Genomic DNA, 25,022 nt, shown 5'->3' on the forward strand with positions numbered 1-25,022 from the left:
GGTGATGAATTAATTCATGGGTGCTATGAATTTACGCCTTTTTTCCATCAGAAAATCCCCCTTGCAGCCATCAAAACTGATTTGAGGCGGATGCAACTCCCTTTAATTGTAATTGGTTGGTTGGTTAAAAAAATGAAGCTTAACATACTTCAACCCCAGCGCATGTAAACGTCTGACTTTAAATGTGTGTACAGTTGAAGCTTATGTAATTGCTGAAGTTACTTTTTATGCAGACAGTCCAAACATGTCATGTTTTTAGCTTCTTCGAGTTATTTTAACAATTCTACCAAAAAAGCTAGAGATGTTTGAAGGTGTCAGTCAGACTTTTCCTGATAATTTAAAAATCATACAATCAATTCATCATGAAATAAACTAGCAGATTAACATTTAATGTTAATTATCTTGCATTTTTATCCACAGTTAAATTATTACCACCACATAAACAAGGTGCAGCAGTAAAATGCTGTTTACACATGAATGTGTCAGTAATAAGACTCTAATGACGTGATGCAATTTATTATATAGTTACGTATACTGTATGTCAGTTTTCACCTGGTTTTCTTCTATTCTGTTACAGTGAAATATAAATGCAGAAACTATGTGGTGTAAAAAATATTTTTTTTGTCCTCTTGAAATGAAATTACAAGATGTGTCCGGATATTTATGAAATGACTAACTAGATATGGAGACTGGACTATATCAGTTATAAAACGCATAGGATCACTCAACTTCAATTTGTGTTTCATTACAGAGTAAACACTAATCATTTGCTAATTCCCTTTTATACAGTCTAATACATAAATAACCAAATTATACTTTTATATGCAATTAATCTGTCAATTTACATGTTAACCATTTTTAAATGGTTAATTATTAGTATTCATTCCAACTGGACTAATAAAGTGCTCTGATTTTCCAACACTGTTACGGTACTGAAGCAGGTCCAAAGTTACATCGAGGATACAGGAAGATGATGTTTTTATTATATGTAGTGATTAAAGATGGATTCATATTTTTCTTGCTTCCCTGAGGTGACTTTGGGCTCACCGTTCTGCTTGATGAAAGCCTGAAATAACAAAACACACAAAGTCTTAATAAGGACGTCGTCTTCTCTCACCATTATCATTATTATTAGTGTTTCATTGCCACTGTCTCCTCTAGATTTAGTAGTTACAATAATTAAAAAGCAAGAGAAGTGGTCACAAGTGTTTATCTGCGACGGTTAGAATTGGTGTGTAAAACCAAAGAACAAATCCTGTTTATAATCTGTATATTCAGTGGGACTCCCACTGAGGAGCTGAACTGGAGTCTCACCTCCATGTCTTCTAACGTAGCCGAACCCTCCTCCACCTTCTGTCCGAGGCCTCGACTGAAGCTCGAGTATCGCTCCTGTCAAACATTCGTACATTTACTGAAACCACTGCACACAGAAATCCGAGTCTGTTTTAATTGGACGTATCTGCCGACGGACCTTCACCATCCCGGCGACGAGCCCATCTTCAACGATGCGCACGGCGTTCCTGAGTCCTCTGGCGAAGGCGTCCATGGCGCCGATGTGAGCGATGAACAGGTCCTCCAGGTCGGTGGACTCTCTGCGCACCTTCGCATCAAAGTTCAGGCCTCCGGGCTGCAGCCCGCCTTGTTCAACGATGGTCTGGAAGATACAGAGGAACAAACGGCTTCCTTCACCGCCGCTCTTATCTGTTATATATATATGAGCTTTATTTAACCAGGTAAAATCAATTGAGAACCAATTCTCATTTACAATGATGACCTGTCAGCACAGTCCACACAGTGACACAAACAGCACAGATACAAAACAGTATGACAAACACATGAGGAAAAGGCTAAAGACAACATGGGTAAATGAATAAACACTATGTACCAAAATAAACAATACAATTAATAAAAATAAATAAATAAAATGAAAAAGGCAGATTACTGGATTTTCTTTATAAAAATGAGAGAGAGAGAGAGAGAGAAAAGCAAGGGCTGGTCAGCAGGTCCAGCAGTCAACTATGATTTGTTGCAGCTTTAGTTTGAACATGTTGAGAGAGGTGAGAGCTGTTAGTTTGAGTGTGTTTTGAAGTGAGTTCCAGTCATTTGCAGAGGCAAAATGAAAGGCGTTATGACCAAACACAGTACGGACTTTTGGAACGATGAGCCTGATGAAGTCACTTGATCTTAAATGGCGATCGCTGTCCGAGATGTGCAGAAGATTTGAGAGGTAGCGAGGGGTCATTCCCAAAAGGGATTTGTAGACCACGAGCAGCCGGTGTTGTAGCCGCCTGCTGTGAAGGGAGGGCCAGTCCACCAGTCTGTAGAGATCACAGTGGTGGGTGGTGAAGGGGGCACCTGTGGCGAAACGGATTGCTGAGTGGTGGAGTGTGTCCAGTTTTCTGAGGGTGGTCTTAGATGCCATTTTATAAATTATATCGCCGTAGTCAAATAGAGGAAGGATGGTCATTTTCACAAGGGTGAGTTTGGCAGAGTGTGTGAAGGAGGCCTTGTTTCGATACAGGAAACCCAGTCTAGCTTTGTTGCTACTAGAGCGAGACGAAGGATTCAAAATCCTTCCTCCAACATGTTTTTACAGATGTTGGTTCCCCGATTGAACCCTGCTTGTTTATTAGTTGGTTGTACAAATATATATTTCTATTTTTGCAGTGCATCTATTGATTATATATCATGTGAAGGTGGATGCTCCTGGTGATGAACAGACTGCGGTCCTCCTCCAAGGCCAACAGTCCACTCTGACACGATATGCAAATCTGCCACCACAACCATATTCACAGTACGTCTCCACATATATACAATTATGGCAAAGTTACGATTGTACTAGTTTCAGCTCTCCTCTGTAAAACCACCGTCCAGGAGTGCTGCACGGTGTCGTCCTGGCCGTTGGACGTACGGTGAGCAGGTGAATCTACAGATCCACTCCGAGCACAGAAATCCAGAGGTGCATTCAAATAGCCCAAAACATGACCTCCTAAATCCTTCCCTGAGCTCTAATCCTCGACCCCGGTGGAAAACGTCACGAGGTCAAGGAAAGACGAGAAGAGAACCGACTCCACTAACACGAGGCCACGTCATTATGGGATGGCGGATGTTAATGACGTGTTCTGGCCACTGAAACTACAACTTTCAGACGATGAACTACAAAAAGCATCTTAGTCACTTTGTCCCGTGTGTCTCACCGTGTTGTCTCATGCAGGTTGACCAAACGTCTTCACTCATAAAAGGCACGAAGCTCAATAACAGGCTCCAAATAAATAAACTAATAACATAAACTTAATCAGCTCAGATCTGCTGTGTGCTGCTGATAATCACGTTATTAGTCATTTTATTAGACCATTAGTGTTTGTTTTTATTGGGCTAATTATTTCCACATTTGGGTTATTAGTGTACGTTTTTGATCAGAGAGGTCACGTTAGTTATAGAAGCATCTTTACACACAATAACACTACAACATCCTGCTGTGAGACTGAAGCAGGAATCTCAGGAAAATATGTCAGACTTCAGTCAATAGATCAGACTTTTACAAACAGTAAAATCAAAATATCCCGACAGCCGTCATGAATCCTCACTGAGAGGACGGACGGAGGACCAAGAATTCACCTGAGTCTGAGACGGCTCACCTGTCTGAGGTGGAAACATCTTCATACCGTCTTTATTGCTCCCATCAGATCCATCTGCTCTCTGTGTCAGGAAGCTAAACGTACCTTCATGACCAAGGTGGTGTTCCTGATGTCCATGGGGAACTGGTCCGTGTCCCAGCCCAGGTCAGGAGAGCCGGTGTTTGAGTCAACCGAACCCAACATGCCCAAACTGTCGGGGACGAGACAGAACATCATATACGGCCGTGTGGGGCGTCAACAACGCTGTCAACAACGCTGTCAACAACGCTGTCACCTTAAATATGAAGACTAGTTTATGATCAGAGTAAAGACGTCTCACGCGGAGGCCATGACGACGTCGTGTTCGTAGGAGTGTCCTGCCAGCGTGGTGTGGTTGGGCTCGATATTCAACTTGAAGTGCCTCTCCAGACCATAATGCTTCAGGAATCCGATAACACTCATAGCATCTGCCCAAGACAACCGGGATGAAGGGCAGCGTTAGACGCGTGAGACGATGACGTGCCCGAGTTCAGCGAGGACGCCTCACCGTAGTCGTACTGGTGTCTGCACGGCTCTTTGGGCTTCGGCTCGATCAGAAACTGACACTTCAGCCCGATCTTCTCTTTGTACTCTGGAGAGAAACGTACAGACGTGAAACCGAAGCACGACGCTCTCCGCTGACCGACACGCCGTCTGTCGATGACCTGCACGTCCGCACTTACTGACGGCCATTTTGAAGAAATCGGCCATGTGCTTCAGTTCGGCAGCAACGTCGGTGTTGTGGACGGAGAGGAAACCTTCTCTTCCCCCCCAAAACACTGAGGAGACAAACGCACCGATCACAGCGAGGAAGCAGCGTTTCAAAGGAGAATATCAATATTTGACGCGTCTCTCCTACCAAAGTTTTCTGCACCCAACTTCTTGGCCACGTCCAGACCCTTCTTCACCTGAGCGCCAGCGTAGGCCAGGACGTGGCAGTCCGGGTTGGTGGCGGCGCCGTTCATGTACCTGTCACATGACGTTCACAGGTCACGTGTGCAGGACATCAACAGAACATGTCAGATCAGCTGTTTTAACGGTTTCAACATCTCATCACTCTGCTAGTAAAACAAGGTCTTCCTCCCTGTGAGGTAAAATGTCCAAAAACAGTCAAATGTGGACCTCGGGTGGGCGAACAGGTTGCAGGTGACCCACAGGACCTGGACGCCGGTCTGGTTCTGCAGCTGGAGAGCCAGATCTGTTATTTCATCCAGAGTCCTGTTGGACTCGTCCAGGCTGGAGCCCTCGGGGGACATGTCTCTGTGGGGGACAGAGGACTCCGGATCAGAACACCGGGTCCACACTGTACGTATTCGGACAGCTGGAAACTACAATGAAGTCACAGCTTTAATCTGAGTTGGTTCCATTAATATGATAAACACGCCGCTGGTTTTAATGTATTTTGGGCTTCTTGCTGAGTTCACTGCAGGTGGAAGTATCAGGATGAAGGACGAGACATTCAGGAGCCATTTCATCATCCGGCAGGACGACGATCCTGAAGACACGTTCAGGATCAACACATTAAAACCATGCGGCACCCCGGTTTGAATGGAGAACTGGATTTGTCTCCATTTTTGTAACTTTGGACAACTGGTTCAGTTTAACTTGATGTTTAAATGTATGTTAAACTATTAAGAGACTTTAAGATTTTTGATTAATATCTGCATTTGTTTTTTATCGTCCGGACATTATGTGTCCTATCATGTGTCTTTACCTGCTCCCATCTACTGGGCGACAGTTCATTGGTCCATACGGGTCATGTGACCACAGATATCAGGTCTATATTTGTAGCTGCCCTGATGAAGGCCTTCGAGGCTGAAACGTGTTGGCATGAGTTTTTACTGTGAATGAATAGAAATGACGGATTAAAGGCTTTTTAATTAATCGCCCTCTTGAGTGCCTCAAATTTCTTCAAGTTTTCAGCTGGTTGAGTAAAAGCAGTCACAGAGCTGAAGAGTGAAGAGGAGGACTGCGACTACATCCAACAACAGTACACATGTACTCACGTACATTTGAGCTTCCAGAACTTTGAGGAGTCAGAAACGTGATGTCACTCACCTGTCGTGAAACGTGTAATACTTCACCTGTGGAAAAAGAGCAAAGGTCATGAAGGAGGCGCAGAGAGATTCTGACCGGCTGCAGGATGTAAAGTTCATCTGGAGCTCCTCACACCAAGCTTGGTGAAAAACTCAAAAGCAGCTCGGAGTCTCTTCTTCGCTGATTCCATCGGAGTCCCTTCGTTCCAGCGCCGGTGGAGGGTTGGAAACCCGAACGGATCGGCACCTTCCCAACAGAAAACACAGCAACAGCACACATTCACATAAACAGGATGATAAAATCCCAAAACTTTAGAACAGCGGGTGGGTGTGTGTGTGTGTGTGTGTGTGTGTGTGTGTGTGTGTGTGGAGTCACAGCCTGAACCGAGTGTCGGCTCAGCTGCTGCAGTACCGGTTCCACAGAAGGAGTGCCAGAAGCAGACGGAGAACCTCAGCCAGTCCTCCATCGTCCTCCCCATCAGCACCTGCACACACCGACATGCAGCATGAAACCGCCGACGTCTAGGACGGGACCAGGAGTCCTGGAGGACGTTCAGAGGTGCAGCGATGTGTGTGTGTGTGTGTGTGTGTGTGTGTGTGTGTGTGTGTGTGTGTGTGTGTGTGTGTACCTCCTCGGCATTGTAGTGTTTGAAGCACATGACATTTGCAGGTCCAGCAGCTGGAACATACTGGATCTTGGGAATACCTGTGAAATGTTTGCCAGCTTTTATATCCAATCTACGTTAGCAATACTCTACTACAACAGTACCAACTTCTCTCACTCTTCTCTCACTCTTCTCTCACTCTCCTTCTGTCAGGTGGCACGTGGGAAATGTAGTCGAGTCAGGTCCTGTGAGACCGCAGCAGGACAGAAGCAGCGCCGGTGTTGTGTAACACTTCGGCTCGCTGCACAAACTTTCTGTCCACAACACACACACACACACACACACACACACAAACACGCAGCAGACATTGTATAAGTTACAGCACTTTTGAACACAATATCATTTACCTGCAAAGAATTCCTCCTGCGCTGACATTTCTGAATCACAACTTGCAGAGTTCCTGCAAACAGGCTGCGACTTTTTGTCCACGTCCGCCTTCTGCTGCCGCACAACTAACAGCGCGCTTCCATTTCCGCCCACAAGGTGTCGCTGAATCCCTTTTTAAAAACAGACTCTCAGCAGCAACCTGGAAGTTCACGGCTGGAACACGTGCTGCATTTTCGTGGGAAAAAATTCAAGTTAAGTGGTTTCAGTTCATTTCGTTGAGAAACAAGGCACTCACTGTTCTGCAGTGAATATCAGTGTTTCTCTCTCACCTACGTCCACGTTTTATGTGTTGGCTATTTAGTCACATATATCATGTTCAGTATATGAATATAGGCTATATACAGTGGGTACGGAAAGTATTCAGACCCCTTTAAATTGTTCACTCTTTGTTTCATTGCAGCCATTTGCTAAAATCAAAAAAGTTCATTTTATTTCTCATTAATGTACACTCAGCACCCCATGTTGACAGAAAAAAAACAGAAATGTAGAAATTTGTGCAAATTTATTAAAAAAGAAAACCTGAAATATCACATGGTCATAAGTATTCAGACCCTTTGCTCAGTATTGAGTAGAAGCACCCTTTTGAGCTCGTACAGCCATGAGTCTTCTTGGGAATGATGCAACAAGCTTTTCACACCTGGATTTGGGGATCCTCTGCCATTCTTCCTTGCAGATCCTCTCCAGTTCCGTCAGGTTGGATGGTGAACGTTGGTGGACAGCCATTTTCAGGTCTCTCCAGAGATGCTCAATTGGGTTTAGGTCAGGGCTCTGGCTGGGCCAGTCAAGAATGGTCACAGAGTTGTTCCGAAGCCACTCCTTTGTTATTTTAGCTGTGTGCTCAGGGTCATTGTCTTGTTGGAAGGTGAACCTTCGGCCCAGTCTGAGGTCCAGAGCACTCTGGAAGAGGTTTTCTTCCAGGATATCTCTGTACTTGGCCGCATTCATCTTTCCTTCAATTGCAACCGGTCGTCCTGTCCCTGCAGCTGAAAAACACCCCCATAGCATGATGCTGCCACCACCATGTTTCACTGTTGGCATTGTATTGGGCAGGTGATGAGCAGTGCCTGGTTTTCTCCACACATACCGCTTAGAATTAACGCCAACAAGTTCAATCTTGGTCTCATCAGACCAGAGAATCTTATTTCTCATAGTCTGGGAGTCCTTCATGTGTTTTTTGGCAAACTCTATGCGGGCTTTCATATGTCTTGCACTGAGGAGAGGCTTCCGTCGGGCCACTCTGCCATAAAGCCCCGACTGGTGGAGGGCTGCAGTGATAGTTGACTTTGTGGAACTTTCTCCCATCTCCCTACTGCATCTCTGGAGCTCAGCCACAGTGATCTTTGGGTTCTTCTTTACCTCTCTCACCAAGGCTCTTCTCCCACGGTTGCTCAGTTTGGCTGGACGGCCAGGTCTAGGAAGAGTTCTGGTCGTCCCAAACTTCTTCCATTTAAGGATTATGGAGGCCACTGTGCTCTTAGGAACCTTGAGTGCTGCAGACATTATGTTGTAACCTTGGCCAGATCTGTGCCTTGCCACAATTCTGTCTCTGAGCTCCTTGGACAGTTCCTTCGACCTCATGATTCTCATTTGCTCTGACATGCACTGTGAGCTGTAAGGTCTTATATAGACAGGTGTGTGCCTTTCCTAATCAAGTCCAATCAGTTTAATTAAACACAGCTGGACTCCAATGAAGGAGTAGAACCATCTCAAGGAGGATCAGAAGAAATGGACAGCATGTGAGTTAAATATGAGTGTCACAGCAAAGGGTCTGACTACTTATGACCATGTGATATTTCAGTTTTTCTTTTTTAATAAATTTGCACAAATTTCTACATTTCTGTTTTTTTTCTGTCAAGATGGGGTGCTGAGTGTACATTAATGAGAAATAAAATGAACTTTTTTGATTTTAGAAAATGGCTGCAATGAAACAAAGAGTGAAAAATTTAAAGGGGTCTGAATACTTTCCGTACCCACTGTATATACATGAGGCACATATATGTGACATAATGTGTGAATAATAAGGAAGATGAGTCATTGCTTCTGTTTACATTTAGTTACTACAGCTTCCTCAGTGTCTCATAGAAAACTGATGTTTCAATTCATCTGTGTTCTATTAATATATGGAGTTAGTTTTTGGATATGAACATATTGATGTGTGAACAGACAGAAAAATAGGTACATATATATAAACATGTTTTATATAGTCTATCCTCCAAGACGACGGCTCCACAACCGCTGAGAGTTCTGGGAGAGGTGGTGGACATGGTTGAGGAGTACAAGTACCTGGTGTCTCCATGACAACAGACTTAACTGGAAGACCAACATCAACACTGTCTACAAGAAGGTGATGAGTCGACTCTTTTTCTTGAAGAAACTTCGATCCTTCAATGTGTGCAGCGAGATGTTGGAGATGTTCTACCAGTCTGTTGTGGCCAGTGAACTGTACTTCGCTGTGGTCTGCTGGGGGAGCAGCATTGGAGCCGGTGACACCAACAGACTTAACAAACTGGTTAAGAAGGCCGGCTCCATCATTGGCTACAAACTGGATAGTCTGGAAAAGGTGGTGGAGAGGAGGACGCTGAAGAAAGTATTATCCATATTGGATAATACTGACCACCCTCTCCACCACCTGCTGCAGGGCCAGAGGAGGACGTTCTCCAAAAGACTCCTCCAGCTCCGCCGTTACAAGGACAGATACAGGAGATCATTCCAGACACAGGAGATCATTCCTGATACAGGAGATCATTCCTGATACAGGAGATCATTCCTGATACAGGAGATCATTCCAGACACAGGAGATCATTCCTGATACAGGAGATCATTCCAGATATAGGAGATCATTCCAGATACAGGAGATCATTCCAGATACAGGAGATCATTCCAGATATAGGAGATCATTACTGATACAGGAGATCATTACTGATATAGGAGATCATTCCAGATACAGGAGATCATTCCAGATACAGGAGATCATTCCAGATACAGGAGATCATTCCAGATACAGGAGATCATTCCAGATACAGGAGATCATTCCAGATACAGGAGATCATTCCAGATACAGGAGATCATTACTGATACAGGAGATCATTCCTGCCCACTGCAATAAGACTGTACAATAACTCACCTCTGGCCAAATCCATCACAGTACAATAACACTGTTGACTGTGTTTCTTGGTTTGTTTGTATATAATATATATAGATATATACTGTATATATATATACATATATATATATATATATATGTTGACTGTGTTTCTTGGTTTGTTTGTATATAATATATATAGATATATAATGTACTGTATATACTGTGCATTTTATATTTTATATTTTTTACTGCTATTTTATTGCTTTTCTATTATTATATTCTATTCTATTCTTTTATTCTATTATTTCTATTATTATCTTATTGCTTCTGTATGCTGCTGTAGCGAAACAATTTCCCCTCGGGGATTAATAAAGTAAATACCTACCTACCTACCTACCTATACAGCGTTTATGTTTGTATTCTTTTTTTCTCATGACCGTTTTGCAAAAGTGAAGAAGTGGAGTCTGCTGCTTGTTCAATACATTATGTTTATTCTCATTTACAATGGTTGCTTTTATAAAATATCTGATGCAGAAACATCAACAGAAACATAGAAATGATACCATACACACACAACCCATAAATACACATGAACACACTTTAGAAAAGTACACGCTGTCCTTTAGAGCCTTTGGCCCGGGACGTACAGGCCAGGTGGAAACAACAACCATCAGCAGAAGAAGAGTTTGAAGCCCTATCATGTTTCACATCGACACAGATTATCCAGTGCACACAGGATGCCGTTCGCTTTCTCGCATTATCAAAGAATGTTTTGCATTGATTAGGGATCTGTAACCGTGCGGTTTTCATAACGCTGAAAGTCTTTGCATAAGATAAAGACAGAATGGAAGGCGAAGCAAATCTAACCAAGCACCAGGCACTGGAGAGCGAGGCACTTGAGCACCTAACACCTCTGGTTTGGCATCATGACGTTTGGCACATGAGGGTTGAAGTGTGTGTGTGTGTCTGTGTGTGTGTGTGTGTGTGTGTGTGTGTGTGTGTGTGTGTGTGTGTGTGTGTGTGTGTTAGAGAGAGAGAGATAGAGCGAGCCCTGTCCTGGAATCCTCTTCCTACTTCCTACCTGTTGTGCCTCTGAAAACTAGCGAGGTGGGTGACTTACATTCATTCTCCACATATTTACACTCGCACCATATAAAGTACACAGTCCTGCAGGTCAAGAGTGATTTGTGAGCTTCTCTCTCTCTGAGGCTGAAGATGAACGTCTGAACTCGTCAATCCGGACGAACCACTCAGAGGGCTTCCAGTCCGTCGAGAAACAAAAAGAAGTTCTCCGTCGTGCCACACCTGGACTCTTCTCCACCTCGCTCGGCTTTCACGAAGTCAGCGGAGCGATCCCGGACGAGAGATGCAGCCGCTACGACGTGGAGGAGTCCGGCTGGCCGAGACCCCTCTTCCTCTTCCTCTTCTTCTTCTTCTTCCCTCGGCAGGGCTTGCACACGCAGCACAGGATGCAGGGCGAGGCCAGCAGGAGGAGCGGAGACGTCACCAACACAATGATGCTGAGCCCCACCAGGAGACCCACCACCTGAAGGACGGCACGGCAACATGCTGAAACCTCCTCCATCACCGCTTTCATATCAACACTGGGTCAAACGACTCACTCAGAGTGGAGACCTCTTAAAGAAACACAGCATTTTAACATCTTTCAGCTTATTGTTTTCTTTTTTACAGAATCAACTTTTACCGTTTAAATTCACTTCTGATATATTCTGATTTTCTGCTGCCCCAATCAGTGGTCAGAAAATAAATCTTTTCCTGCCTTGAATTAATAAAACTGTTACGACCATTATTAAGAGCTCCATGTATACAATAAAATTTGGCCCAGGCAGCATTTTAACACCTAAAAATCCTCATCATACTTTATTGTTAGTACTGTAAACAAATGAGCTTCCACTAATGATTTATTATATAATGTTATAAAATGTGCGATGTTATTCTGTATTTTTATCGTACGGTTGGGCATTCATTTATAGCACCAAAAAAAAGTATAAATAGACATATAGATTTTAGCTGAAACCAATAAAAGAGACATTTATGGAGAAATCATGTTTGTGTCAGGACACAAAGGGGATTATGGGTAATGCAGTCCTCAACTTGATAAACAAAGCACAGTTTATGCTGTGCTCTGACTCTCCAGACGCTCCCAGTCAGGAGGCTCACAGCCAGCTTGATGCTAATCATGTGATGCTGGAGCAGGAAAAGCAGAAACAAAGTAGGTTTGGCGGCCGTCTGTGATGAACGGACGGCGAGTGACGTCATTCCAGGGCAGGAATCTGAGATTAGAGCCGGGATTAGTTCAGTCTGATGAAGGACTTGTTGAGCACACGGGTGGAAAACAACGAACCACAAACAGTGAGCTGGCTCAGACTTTACAGGTCTTTAAACGCAGCAGCTGATCAACAGAAGGAGCTCGCTGCTTGCGGTGATGGAGGAGAGCTGATATTCGTCTCTTCGTTACGGCCCTGCGCGGAGTCCTGCGATGCCCTCGGTGAGCGCTTCTAACAAACTGCAGGGCGGGATGAAGTCCAAAATCTTTTACGGCCGACCCGGGTGGTGTGATGACACAGTTACACTAAAATGAAAGCCAGCCCTCGCGGACGGCTCTGTAGGGTAATCCGTTCAGACAACCACAACTTCAACACAAGGCTGAAATGAATGAACACGGTAGGTCCTCACCTGCGTCCTGTTCCACATCACAGAGGCCCTGGAGTGTCCCAGCTTGTTCCTGCACGGTCCCTTATCATAATGTCTCAGGAAGATATCACCCTGCATTCACACACACACACACACACACACACACACACACACACACACACACACACACACACACACACACACACACACGCATGTAATAAGACTGGAGATGGACTAAACAGGTGGTTAGTCTGCGTGGTTACGCTTCATGTTGTGGTGTAAACGGTGTATCAGTCATGAGACTCACGTCCAGACTCTGCAGACAGTACCAGCAGAAGGTGTGTTTGCAGCTCTTGCACAGCATCTGTGCACAACCCTGGTTCCTCTCGATGTACACACCGCACATAGGACACTGCTTGATGGGCATCTCGGAGTCGCTGTCGGAGCGGGACCTGTGTGTCAGGAGAGACATCAGTGACGGCGTTAATAGGAGTTAACGTTGGAGTATGAAGCCGTGACGGCCTCAGGAGGAATGTGTGTTTAGCAGCAGGGTGAAGGGTCAGCGCCTACTTTCAACTGGGTTCATTATTTTGGGAAGCAAAGGTATGAGAGCAGTAGTCCCAAAGTACAATGCAAGACTGTAACTACTGCTGGCCTTTAAGTCTGACTCAGGGTTTCAATAACACTATAAAATAAACAAGGCTGAGTCACACATTCTTACATTTATTGTCGAATGAATTGCTTTTGTGGCCAGGATGACGAGCTCTAACACTCTGGTTCGCACATTTACAAACATAATGAGCAACATTAGCGTGCAGTTGGACCAACATTTAATCTCCTTTGAGCTTTGCAGTAAATATCTGGCTCTCTAGCGAGCCCCTCTGTTGGACTGCTGCTGTGGTGTCGGCTTAAAGGAGCTTTCCTGCCTGTTGCAGCTGGAAACTACGATGAGATGAGAGCTTCGAAGAAATACGGCGAAGACACGGCCCTCAAAACCAAAACAATGAAATGAAAGACGCTAAAACGCTCCACAGAGCTTGGGATGAAAAAAGTGTGATTATCCTCATCTAATGTGAAGATGTCTGGTTGCAGAACGCTTTGAAGGCGGGGCTTTCTGATGTCAATCAACTGTGCTGAAGCCAGAAACGATGAACAAAACTAGAGAAACGTGATGAAACCAACAAACCAAAAGATTGTTGTGAATAAACGCATTGTTAAATTAGTTTTAGTTTTTTTTTTATTAACATGAAAAATATTCCGTTAAGTGGTCCCCAAGCTGTTGTAGGTTTTGTGCTGAGAGAAAATAATACTGGTTGAACAGAAGTGACACTTCTAAAAAGTCCTCTCAAACATGAAGACACTGTCAGGCTGATACAATAAGTGAAACTGGAATAACAAGTCACGGTGATCGTGGGGCGAGACTAGGAAAAAAAAGTTACAGAATATATAACAGGAATTTAAAAGAATAAAGCTGGAGGTTGGCTTTATTGAGTGTTTGGTGGGGCGTGGGTTGTTTCTGGGGAATGCAGTATTTTTGAAATCCCAGCTACATCCTGGGCGCAAACACGAATCCAAAACCCTCTGCAGCCGGAGATTTATGAATATTATGCTCTGAAACTCATATGTGCGGGTCGCTGTCCTCGTCCCTGCTGCAGAGACCAGCGCTTCACAGCAGTGCACAGCCTGCTGCTGTACAGCCAACCGACTGGCCCGCTGCCCGTCCTCCTCCCTTTGGCACCGAGACAATGGAATTCCAATATAACTCAGCGGCTCCCCGATGACATCAGTCAGTCTGGCAGAGCTCAGAGCAGTAATGTAGCTGAACAACAGGGACAACAGAGGGCACTGCCGAGGAAGACTAAGCTATTAATCCTGAAATAATGGTTTTATTCATCACAGGGCTTCTGCTGGGGGACGAGGAACTCTACATCACTGAAATAATCCAGTCAGTAAACATCCTGCCTCAATAACCATCAGCTCTTTTATATATATTTAAAAAAAAGAGGAGCATGGGATTTTCCTCATAATATAGAAGTTATGAAAAGTTATGCAAATAATATCTTATAAAAAGTATAATTAGTCAAACTTTGTGTACTTGTGGTTCACAGTTAGTTTACAGCAGTAACAAGTGTGTCTTTGTGGATCCTGAACTAACACGCATCCTGCTTTCAGCCCGGTATCATGTTCAAAGTGCAGCTCTGCGGCGGCGGACCGACCGGCCAGCTGACTGACCTTCTTTCATGAGAGGGCGACATCATGGGCTGTTGCTCGGGGCAGGCGTGGCCGTCCTGCCAGCGCCCCCTACAGCCGGAGCAGAAGACGGCGCGGCAGGTCGGGCAGGGCACGGCGGCGGGTCGGCCCTCGGTGCTCGGCTGCATGCTGCACACCGCCTGGCACTCCAGCACCGGGCACCAGGCTCTACCGGGGTCCAGCGTCACTTCTGGGGAGCAGAAACACAGGAAATACACTTCAAAATAAGGTTCAATTGTTTGTTATGGAGGCTAGATTTCTATGTCATCAGATCATTTCGACTTATCCGCATTGTCACTACATAAGAGAATTGTTTGTGTTATTTCTAAGGGGGGGGAGGGCTGTGATATGAGTATCATCTTTAAAATTATTTTATCAATCAGGTTATAGTTTGGATGTTCTTCTGTTTTATATCCTTGTAAACAGAGTGACGTTGGGTTTTGGACTGTTGGTGGGCGAAAAAAAAGAATAAAAAATACAACTGTTGACTGCAAAAAAATGAATGTATAAAAAAAAAAAGTCACTACAATAACTGACAACAACAACAGATCGTTTACCTCAGACGATGAAAACTGAACCGACTTCTGAAAGAAGCATGTGCTTTGTGCTAAATGCTAACATCAGCACGCTCCCACTGATAATTGAACTGTCTACCGGTAATTGGAAGCAGGTTATGTTTATTATGTTTTAACATCTTGTGAGCATTTGCTGAAAAGTATTTGAGTAAAGCTGAGACTGATAGAAATGTAGCATGTGGCTGAAAACATCTGACAGAAGCAGTCTTCTAATTTTTATTATTTTTCTGAGAAGGCTTCCTGGAAAATATGATCTATAAATGTTCTAAGAAATTTGATCCAAAATAAAACCAGCTATCATGAGGTAACTCGGACCATTTACTCATACTTGAATACGTGAATCATAACTGATGGGAAACGCAGTTTCACAACAGTATGCACTTTGCACTTCCAACAATATGAGTCTTATGATTTATAGCTAAAGTAAACAATAGCTAATATTGGCCTCGCAGACCAATACAGCTGCAAGGCAAATCAACCTCAAGTGGCAATTCATGAATGTCAACAGAAAGCTACTTGAAGCGTCTCTCAGCTCTCCGGCAGAGAACAAACACTTCCACAGTTTATAGTGCACCTGGCCAGACACACATCACACACATTACTGTAATTATAACGTTAAATAGATCAACAGAATCCAGATAGAAACATGGATCTGTAGCAGCGGTTATTATTATTACTGGAGCAGAGCAGGAGGACAAAGGGCAGGAGGCCCAACACTATGCCAGGCATGTGAGCCTCAACCCAGTGACCTGAAATAGCCCGCCGCGCCTGCCAACATGTGAACGCAACAATACCGACCTCTCTCAAACTTCAGACGCTGGTACAGCTCCACATGATCAGCTGCAGCCAAGCTGGCAATCTGTAATCACAGAGCACAGAGCGAAGCTTCAGTCAGTTCATTTCCCTCAGAGATCTCAGGTGTATGAAAAAAACAGGATTTTGGACATTCAACTTTATGAGGCTCATATGAAGTTCGTCGAAACGCAGCATCTGTTTTGAACCACAGTGGATATTCAGAAAACAACCAGATGAAAATGAGTCTGTTGTTGCTGCCAGATCATCTGGATCAGATGGTCACCTAGCAACTGCAATGTGCTGCATTGTATCCAAGACACCTCAGCAGGCAGTGAACAGACACGGGTCGACAAAACAAGGGTGGATTGATGTTTTATAGAAACAAAATAAACCGCAAACTACTATTAAAATGCCATTTTTCATTTTAAGTGAAATCTTTATGTTTGTTTAACATCTGCCTGATTTCATTGCTGCGTTACAGGAGACAGAAATTATACAATCAAAACAATTGTATTTTAGACTGAGGGACCATGAATACTAGTCAGACTGGGATTTTTCCACAGTGAGTGTCTTAAAAGTTGTGTTCAGATGAGAAACACATCACAGGAGCAGAACTTCCAGTTGTGTGCTAGTCAGCATTTTGAGTTTCTTCACTGAAGTGGTTCGCATTACTTCATTTTACTCTGCACTGAAAAACAACTAGAATTTCCTCAGAAATGTACACAGCGTTTACGCAACTCACAGTCTAACACACAGCTTTCAAAACAAAAGGGTGAAACTTCAACGTCACGCTTCTTCAGAGGTGTGATTGCAGCATTCAGGACTGAACACAAACTGGAGGAACAAGCAGCTGAGAAATTCTAGGAATGATCCACAACCAAAACAATAAAGATGCTGACATGTTTCCAGGAAACAGGCCGTACCTCAGAGTCCAGGAACACGCCAGTCTGCTGGCACGCCATATCTGGGCAGGTGATGGGCGCCCCCCCGCCCTCCATTATGGCGAGCTGAACATACTGCTGCAGACACTAGAGAGGGAAGAACAACATGGCAGCATTAGACTGCTGAGAGCTGTCCCACAATGCATCACAGCAAACAGCTATTGATCTCTACTGTCTGAAAAGGAATACACAACATATTATAAAAATAAACAGGTATCATGAAACGAGTAAAATGAAAACAAAGCAAAGGTAAAAACGAGCTGTTGGAAAAGCAGGAGGACCTAAATGTCACAGAAACACGAGTTCATCATCAGCACTCACACGTCAAAAGTCATGTGTTGCCTCAACCATGAAGTCTGGAAAGGTTGCAGGAACTTTGTTGCGCAAAGGGAGACAGCTATGAGGAACAGAAAGTCAAATCATAGAAATATCCCTTTTCTGTAAAGAAAAAACAAAACTCGGGCAGAAGTCGTACTGGTTCTACATGAACACAAGGATCAGATAGTAAAAGAGATATTTCACGTCAATACAAGAACAGAGAAGCAGAGGTTTTCCCCTCTTCCTCCTGTGTGTGTGTGTGTGTGTGTGTGTGTGTGGGGGGGGGGGGGGGGGGGGGGGGGGGGCTGGCCAGAGATTAACACCTGCCTCTATCTGGGCTCTGCTGGGTTCAGAGATGCCGGCAGGAACAGACCTCTGTCCTCCCACGATAAATAAATCAGCTGTTTTCTAAAGATAGCACTCCTGCTCTCATAAACTCACTCTCACTCCGTTTGTGAGCTGATAAATCACTGAAAATGTAGACGGGAGGAGAAGTTGGCCAGACCTGTGTTGAAACCACTTCATTTCACTAAAATGGAAATGTGCTAGATTTGCCTATAATGAGGATCTATTTTAAGGTCTTAAAGCAGGAAGTGGCGCTGCAACAAGGAGAATCTCCTCATATACACACTGGACATTTGCCTAAATTACTGAGATAAAAAGTCTGCTGTTGGATCACTTCACCGCCTACAGAAAGACTCAAAGCATGAGCAATAATTCTGTTCCTGTTACAAAGGTTGACAGGTTTCATTCTCATAACAGCTCATGTTGTACAAACATTTGGATCAAACATAATCTACTGTAAATACGTCTTTAATAAACCGCCCACCTCCGTCTACCTACCGCTGTGCAGTAGATGCACCTGCAGCTCTGCAGGTCCTTGGTGGCTGCAGACGGCTGCTCGCTGAGACACAGCTTGCAGAAGACTTCTTCTCCCAGCAGGGGGTCAGCGCCCGCCTGAGGAGTGTCCGGTGCCTCAGGTGTGTCCGGTGTGTCCGGTGCCTCAGGTGTGTCCGGTGTGTCCAATGCCTCAGGTGTGTCCGGTGCCTCAGGTGTGTCCGGTGCCTCAGGTGTGTCCGGTGTGTCCAATGCCTCAGGTGTGTCCGGTGCCTCAGGTGTGTCCGGTGTGTCCAATGCCTCAGGTGTGTCCGGTGCCTCAGGTGTGTCCGGTGTGTCCGATGCCTCAGGCGTGTCCGGTGCCAAGCGCCGCGTCGCCCGGCTTGGGGTGGGACTCCCGCTGGCCATGGTGGGGACGAGGCAGGCAGGCGGAGGGGTGTGAGGGGGGTGTGGGGGGGTCAGGCTGCTTCTAGCCCTTCTGCTGGGCACGGACAGGAGCTTCAGCCTCCATGTTCCTGAAAGCAAAGACAACACGGATGTATTTGTCCGTTCAGGGTTGGAGGAACTGGAACACCAACTCTGATGAGTTCACTGAGCCATGAATTAGTCACGGTTAGAAATGACTGGTGCGTGAAGCAGGATGTGATCATGTGTGATTACTGGGGTGTTATTGATCCCTCGTCAACATCCTTTTTTTTCTACATATATTGGTGTCATTTATGAGGCCAGAGTCTGATGTCTGTTCAGCAAGCCGGTTATCGACCAGCTCATTCTGACAGGACGGATCGATGGTCGCGTCACTTTTAGAAACATGGTGCCGCTGCAGGCTGCTGTGGCCTCAGCAGTGAACACAGCAGACACACAGGACGGAAGGTGGAAAGAGGAAGAAGTGAAATGAAACCTTTTGTAATAAACTGTTATGATATGATAGCATTGATGAGCTACATTTCAGTTGCTGCAGCGGGCTGAAGTATTAACAGTCCGCATGTCGGCACGTCAGTGAGTCTGGAACTGCACGCTAACATGCTAACGGTTAGCAGGTAATCATGTTCACCATCTTAGTTTCATGTTAGCACGTTAACGCTGTGGATTAACACAAAGCGCCGCTGAGGCTGCTGATGCCATCAGACGGACATGAACCGAATGTCAAGGCAACACGCTGGTTGTGGGACGGCTGCAAATCTCTTGGTGTCCCGAGAAGATGCAGGACCAACAAACACAGACTGGTTCATCCTCTGAGGACCACGAAAGCAGAATTTGGAGGAAAGCCTCCCGACAGCTTTCTCGATATTTCAGTTTTTTTGTCGACCATCTTGACCATCTTGACCATCTTAACCATCTTAACCATCTTGACCATCTTAACCATCTTGACCATCTTGACCATCTTGATCATCTTAACCATCTTAACCATCTTGACCATCTTGACCATCTTGATCATCTTAACCATCTTGACCATCTTAACCATCTTGACCATCTTGATCATCTTAACCATCTTGACCATCTTGATCATCTTAACCATCTTAACCATCTTGACCATCTTGACCATCTTGATCATCTTAACCATCTTGACCATCTTGATCATCTTAACCATCTTAACCATCTTGACCATCTTGACCATCTTAACCATCTTGATCATCTTAACCATCTTGACCATCTTGATCATCTTAACCATCTTAACCATCTTGACCATCTTGATCATCTTAACCATCTTGACCATCTTGATCATCTTAACCATCTTGACCATCTTGACCATCTTGACCATCTTGATCATCTTAACCATCTTAACCATCTTGACCATCTTGATCATCTTAACCATCTTGACCATCTTGATCATCTTAACCATCTTGACCATCTTGATCATCTTAACCATCTTAACCATCTTGACCATCTTGACCATCTTGATCATCTTAACCATCTTGACCATCTTAACCATCTTGACCATCTTGATCATCTTAACCATCTTGACCATCTTGATCATCTTAACCATCTTAACCATCTTGACCATCTTGACCATCTTGATCATCTTAACCATCTTGACCATCTTGATCATCTTAACCATCTTAACCATCTTGACCATCTTGACCATCTTAACCATCTTGATCATCTTAACCATCTTGACCATCTTGATCATCTTAACCATCTTAACCATCTTGACCATCTTGATCATCTTAACCATCTTGACCATCTTGATCATCTTAACCATCTTGACCATCTTGACCATCTTGACCATCTTGATCATCTTAACCATCTTAACCATCTTGACCATCTTGATCATCTTAACCATCTTGACCATCTTGATCATCTTAACCATCTTGACCATCTTGATCATCTTAACCATCTTAACCATCTTGACCATCTTGACCATCTTGATCATCTTAACCATCTTGACCATCTTGATCATCTTAACCATCTTAACCATCTTGACCATCTTGACCATCTTAACCATCTTGATCATCTTAACCATCTTGACCATCTTGATCATCTTAACCATCTTAACCATCTTGACCATCTTGATCATCTTAACCATCTTGACCATCTTGATCATCTTAACCATCTTGACCATCTTGACCATCTTGACCATCTTGATCATCTTAACCATCTTAACCATCTTGACCATCTTGACCATCTTGATCATCTTAACCATCTTGACCATCTTAACCATCTTGACCATCTTGACCATCTTAACCATCTTGACCATCTTGATCATCTTAACCATCTTGACCATCTTAACCATCTTGACCATCTTGATCATCTTAACCATCTTAACCATCTTAACCATCTTGACCATCTTGACCATCTTAACCATCTTGACCATCTTGACCATCTTAACCATCTTGACCATCTTAACCATCTTGCTGCAGCACGATGTGGAAAAGTGGATCCAAGCATCTGTTACTTGCAGTCTGGTGTGTTGTAACTCCTTGTTGTCCGGACGTCCCTCCAACAGACGCAGCAGCACATCACATTTCTACCATATTAACTTCTCTTCACTGACTTCCCATAAAATCAAGAACTGAATTCAAAACTCTTCTCCTAACTTACAAAGCTCTTAGAGGTGGAGCTCCATCTTATCTCACAGATCTTATACCATCATATTATCTTCCGTCTCAGTCCTTGGCTGCTGGAGGTTCCCAGAGTTTCCAGATGTAGAACAGGAGGCTTCAGCGTTCAGGAGGCAGACGCCCTCTCTACTTTAAGGTGAGGATTAAGAACTGAAACTTTCCTATTTGACAAAGCTTATCGTTCCGTACTGGTGACGTTGTTACAGGCTGATGCTGTTAGAGGACCTCCCATGATGCACTGAGCTCTCACAACAGTTTCATCTCATTAACGCCATGCTTTCTCTGTCCTGTACTTCGGTTTACTGTTTGTTGTCTCTTCTCCTTGCTTGTGTAGTGTTGTGCTTGTTTTGCAGGTATCCGTGGTCCTGGAACAGGACCGGGACCGGGACCTGGTCCTAGTCCTGGTCCTGCAGCTGCATGTTTCTACTCTATGATCCCTGGCCTCACCAGCAGTTTACTGTCTCTCGGATCATTAAGAGCCTTGAAATAACCTTTGTTGTGATTTAGCACAATGTAAGTAACTACAATATTATTGAATTGACTTCCACCTTTGGTTATCAGACATTATTCCCTCCACAGCAGGAAAGAGGTGGCTGGACAATAAAAACTCTAAACCGGAGTTAAAGAGAACCAAAGTCACCAAACCCCCAAAATTATCCCTTTGGTTCGGTCCAATCTCAAAAAGCCTGAGAAAGAATAACACCATATCTGGGATTTGTGATTAATCCCGTGAATAACAGTGGTTGGACACGGAACAGGGTCACACAGGAAACTGTGGTGTTAGAAACACACTCTGCAGCCTGAGCAGCTGTTGAAATCTCACATTGTTCTGTGCTGCAGCAGACTGTAAAAGTTGGCGAGAAACTTTGGAGCAGCTCGATGGATGCGGCCGCCGCCACCACTGTCCCACATGTTCACCGAGTGCTCTTTTATTATCGATCAGCGGCGGCTCACGTGCAGATCACGGAGCTTGTCGAGCTGGTGGCGTTGTGCCTGCTGCTATTTCTGCACCGTCACGTCCTGCACTACTTTCAGCCAGACGAGCTGAGCCGGCTGCCGTCGTCATCCCACGGCGCCGCCGGCCTGTCCTGTCTGCCTCAGCACAACCAGCCTGTGGTCTCATGTTGCAGACAAACAACTTTGTGCAAGCTTTCATCAGAAGTAAACAGGCTGGAGATTACCTGGGAAACCATTCAACAACAGAGCAGACTCATGTGAAGTGTTTCTATGCCAGAATAACAACTGATATGATGATATAAAGCAGTTTGACTGTGAATCAATACTTCATCTGATTCTAAAGCAACATAGTGATCAGATTTAAATTGAAACAAAAGAGGATTAAACCACAGTTTGTTTCACAGGCAGAATATTTGCATATGAGACTAAACTAATCTACAAACATCCCTTCCAGTACTGGCCTCTTCCTGATTGCACTCCCTGCTCCCAAAAAGACCAAACCTGAACCTCCACTTCTGGAGCTCCATAATCAAACCCCCCCCCCCCCCTGAGCACGCAGTTTCTTTTGGAGGTGTGGAGCTGGCCGTTCTCTGATTAGCAGTCCTGGCGGATCAAGGTTTCGATGTGCATTCCAGACACAGAGGGGTTGGTGGTTGGTGGTGAGGCCGAATCAAAGCATCATTGTTGACCAGAGAGGCAGAAACGGAAAACCAGATCTGCCCAGTGAAAAGCTGCTGCTGCTTTTCCACAGAACACCACTGTGTTGTGGAAGGAGGCAGCTGGGAGAGGGAGCCTTCAGGGGGGGTGCAGAGCAGGAAGTGAAGGGCATCATTTGTACAGCTGCAATCACTCCCTGTCTGTCTGCCTGCCTGCCTGCCTGCCTGCCTGTCTGTCTGTCTGTCTGTCTGCCTGCCTGCCTGCCTGCCTGTCTGTCTGTGCCTGCCTGCCTGCCTGCCTGTCTGCCTGCCTGCCTGCCTGCCTGCCTGCCTGCCTGCCTGTCTGTCTGTCTGTCTGTCTGTCTGTCTGTCTGTCTATCTGTCTGTCTGTCTGTCTGCCTCAAACATGAGAAGGTACAGTTGTGAAAATAGAAGACTTTGTCTCATGTGCAGCAGTTTAAAACCAATCAGTTTGTTGGATACTGAACAGGTAAATGTGATTTAAAGGTATTTGGCCTGTTCGCTGTGGTTTGCACATGTTCACACCGGGTCTAACATCTAATCTGACATCTACCCGGCGGATTGTCGGCTCCTCACTGCCAAAGCTGAGGGATATCCCCTCGACCATCTTTACAGATGGGCAGATAAGAAGAGGAAGCCCCCTCACACCCTTATCACACCCCTACCACACCCCTATCACACCCTGATCACCCCTTATCACACCCTGATCACATCCTGATCACACCCTGTCACACCCCTACCACATCCTGATCACCCCCTATCACCCCCTATCACCCCCTGATCACCAGCCTCCCCTCCGCAGGCTCAGGGTCATACCTGCTTCCCCAGGGAAACAAACAATGGCTGAACTGCTGCTGCTATAACTATGGGATAATGAGCAATACTATTTTTACTGTTTATAGTTTTTGTACAGAGCGATGCACATTTTATTATATTTAATCTATATATATGCTGCCATACGAAACTTCGTTGTGTATTTACATGTAATGACAATAAATAATATTTTGCGGACCACAAACAATCTGACACATCTGCATTCCCGTCAAGGTTGCGCACGAGCACAGGTCAAATCTGACAACCTGAAGGTTTTGATTTCAGAAACAGCTCCGCTGGTGCGCAGTGATGCCGAAAAAAGCCCCCGAAAGGTGCTGAACGTACCTCGGATGTGGACCACTGGGTGTAGGAGCAGCTCGAGTCCAGATCCGCAGCCGCAGTGCTCTTCTTCCTGAGCCACCGACACATGTGTTGAGACAGTCTGCTGCTGTAATAACCTGCTGCCCCGGTACGCCCCGGTACGCCCCGTTCACACACGCACCGGGCTTACGGGAAAACTAAAAACATGTTTCAGCGTCCTGTTCGCTCCTGTCTGGCCTGTGGGTGTGTGTGTGCGCTGGTGTGTGCTCGTGTGTGTGTGTGTGCGTGCTCGTGTGTGTGTGCGTGCTCGTGTGTGTGTTGGCTCTGCTGCTGCGTCTCGTTCCCATCCAGGAAGCTGAACTCGCTCCACTCATCTCTTGACTGCTCCTGCTGGTTGTTTCACTAAACTCACGCTGCTTTCAGGTGCACTCGGAAAAATGCACGCCGTGAGCTGCACAGGAACACACGGTCAGAATAAACATCCTCTACGTCCAGTTTGTTGCTTAATTGCTGACTTGGTATAATTTTGTAGAATTATTTATAGATTACCTGACACTATTAATTAATGTAGGTGAAGTTTAAACTGTTAGGATCCATCTTATAGTTGCATTCAAACTGAGGCTATTACAACGATATAATGGGTGTAAGTGAACGCATCACAAAATGTAAATAGATTGAACAAAAGCACAATTTTGTGCCTCAAGGACACGTTAATGACCCAGTGACATGAGGACACCTTAAAGACTCTTCTAACCTCCAAAATATTCAGTTCATTGCACAGGAACAATAAATACAGTCTGTGGTTGTAACTGTCTCTTATAGGTCACCATCTTTGTTTTGGTTTTGATATTAAGGGCTAATGTTGGCAAATGGGTTAAAAATCTTTATTTATTTTTTTTATCATTTAGTGGATGGAAGATGGTGTTTCTGCTTTTAATACATCAGTATGTTATAAAAGATCTGGTTGTGTCAGACATGTTGGTCAGTTAACT

General features: G+C 44.8%; 2 protein-coding genes across 2 annotated transcripts; both read right to left on the reverse strand.

Moving 5' to 3' along the window:
- Positions 1-368: 368 nt before the first annotated feature.
- On the reverse strand, positions 369-6,795 carry LOC138211878 (uncharacterized). The gene is made up of 14 exons (XM_069172042.1): positions 6,705-6,795; positions 6,322-6,398; positions 6,105-6,177; positions 5,827-5,939; positions 5,715-5,740; positions 4,779-4,916; positions 4,516-4,625; positions 4,340-4,435; positions 4,165-4,248; positions 3,958-4,084; positions 3,723-3,828; positions 1,472-1,654; positions 1,315-1,389; positions 369-1,066 (listed from the first exon to the last, which is right to left on the reverse strand). The coding sequence occupies exons 1-14, from the start codon at positions 6,730-6,732 to the stop codon at positions 983-985; spliced, it is 1,320 nt and encodes a 439-aa protein (XP_069028143.1). The 5' UTR covers positions 6,733-6,795; the 3' UTR covers positions 369-982.
- Positions 6,796-10,299: 3,504 nt separating this feature from the next.
- rnf144b (ring finger protein 144B) lies at positions 10,300-24,390 on the reverse strand. The gene is made up of 8 exons (XM_069172034.1): positions 24,055-24,390; positions 18,207-18,715; positions 17,028-17,132; positions 16,108-16,168; positions 14,717-14,924; positions 12,792-12,936; positions 12,527-12,616; positions 10,300-11,375 (listed from the first exon to the last, which is right to left on the reverse strand). Exons 2-8 carry the CDS (start codon positions 18,606-18,608, stop codon positions 11,205-11,207), a joined length of 1,182 nt encoding a protein of 393 aa, XP_069028135.1. The 5' UTR covers positions 18,609-18,715; positions 24,055-24,390; the 3' UTR covers positions 10,300-11,204.
- Positions 24,391-25,022: the final 632 nt, after the last annotated feature.

The sequence above is a fragment of the Embiotoca jacksoni genome, unplaced genomic scaffold (genome assembly GCF_022577435.1).
Source record: "Embiotoca jacksoni isolate LCO1_2020_lvr unplaced genomic scaffold, fEmbJac1.0.p SCAF_50, whole genome shotgun sequence".
Lineage (NCBI taxonomy): Eukaryota > Metazoa > Chordata > Actinopteri > Embiotocidae > Embiotoca > Embiotoca jacksoni.

Coding starts and splice junctions, on each gene's coding strand:
- rnf144b (XM_069172034.1), bottom strand. CDS start 18,608: ATGGCCAGCGGGAGTCCCACCCCAAGCCGGGCGACGCGGCGCTTGGCA. Junction 12,937..14,716: donor TCGCCCTCTCATGAAAGAAG/GTCAGTCAGCTG, acceptor CCTGACACACAG/GTCCCGCTCCGACAGCGACT. Junction 11,376..12,526: donor TGATGTGGAACAGGACGCAG/GTGAGGACCTAC, acceptor GCCGTCCTTCAG/GTGGTGGGTCTCCTGGTGGG.
- LOC138211878 (XM_069172042.1), bottom strand. CDS start 6,732: ATGTCAGCGCAGGAGGAATTCTTTGCAG. Junction 6,178..6,321: donor AACACTACAATGCCGAGGAG/GTACACACACAC, acceptor CGGTGTGTGCAG/GTGCTGATGGGGAGGACGAT. Junction 5,940..6,104: donor GCACTCCTTCTGTGGAACCG/GTACTGCAGCAG, acceptor TCTGTTGGGAAG/GTGCCGATCCGTTCGGGTTT.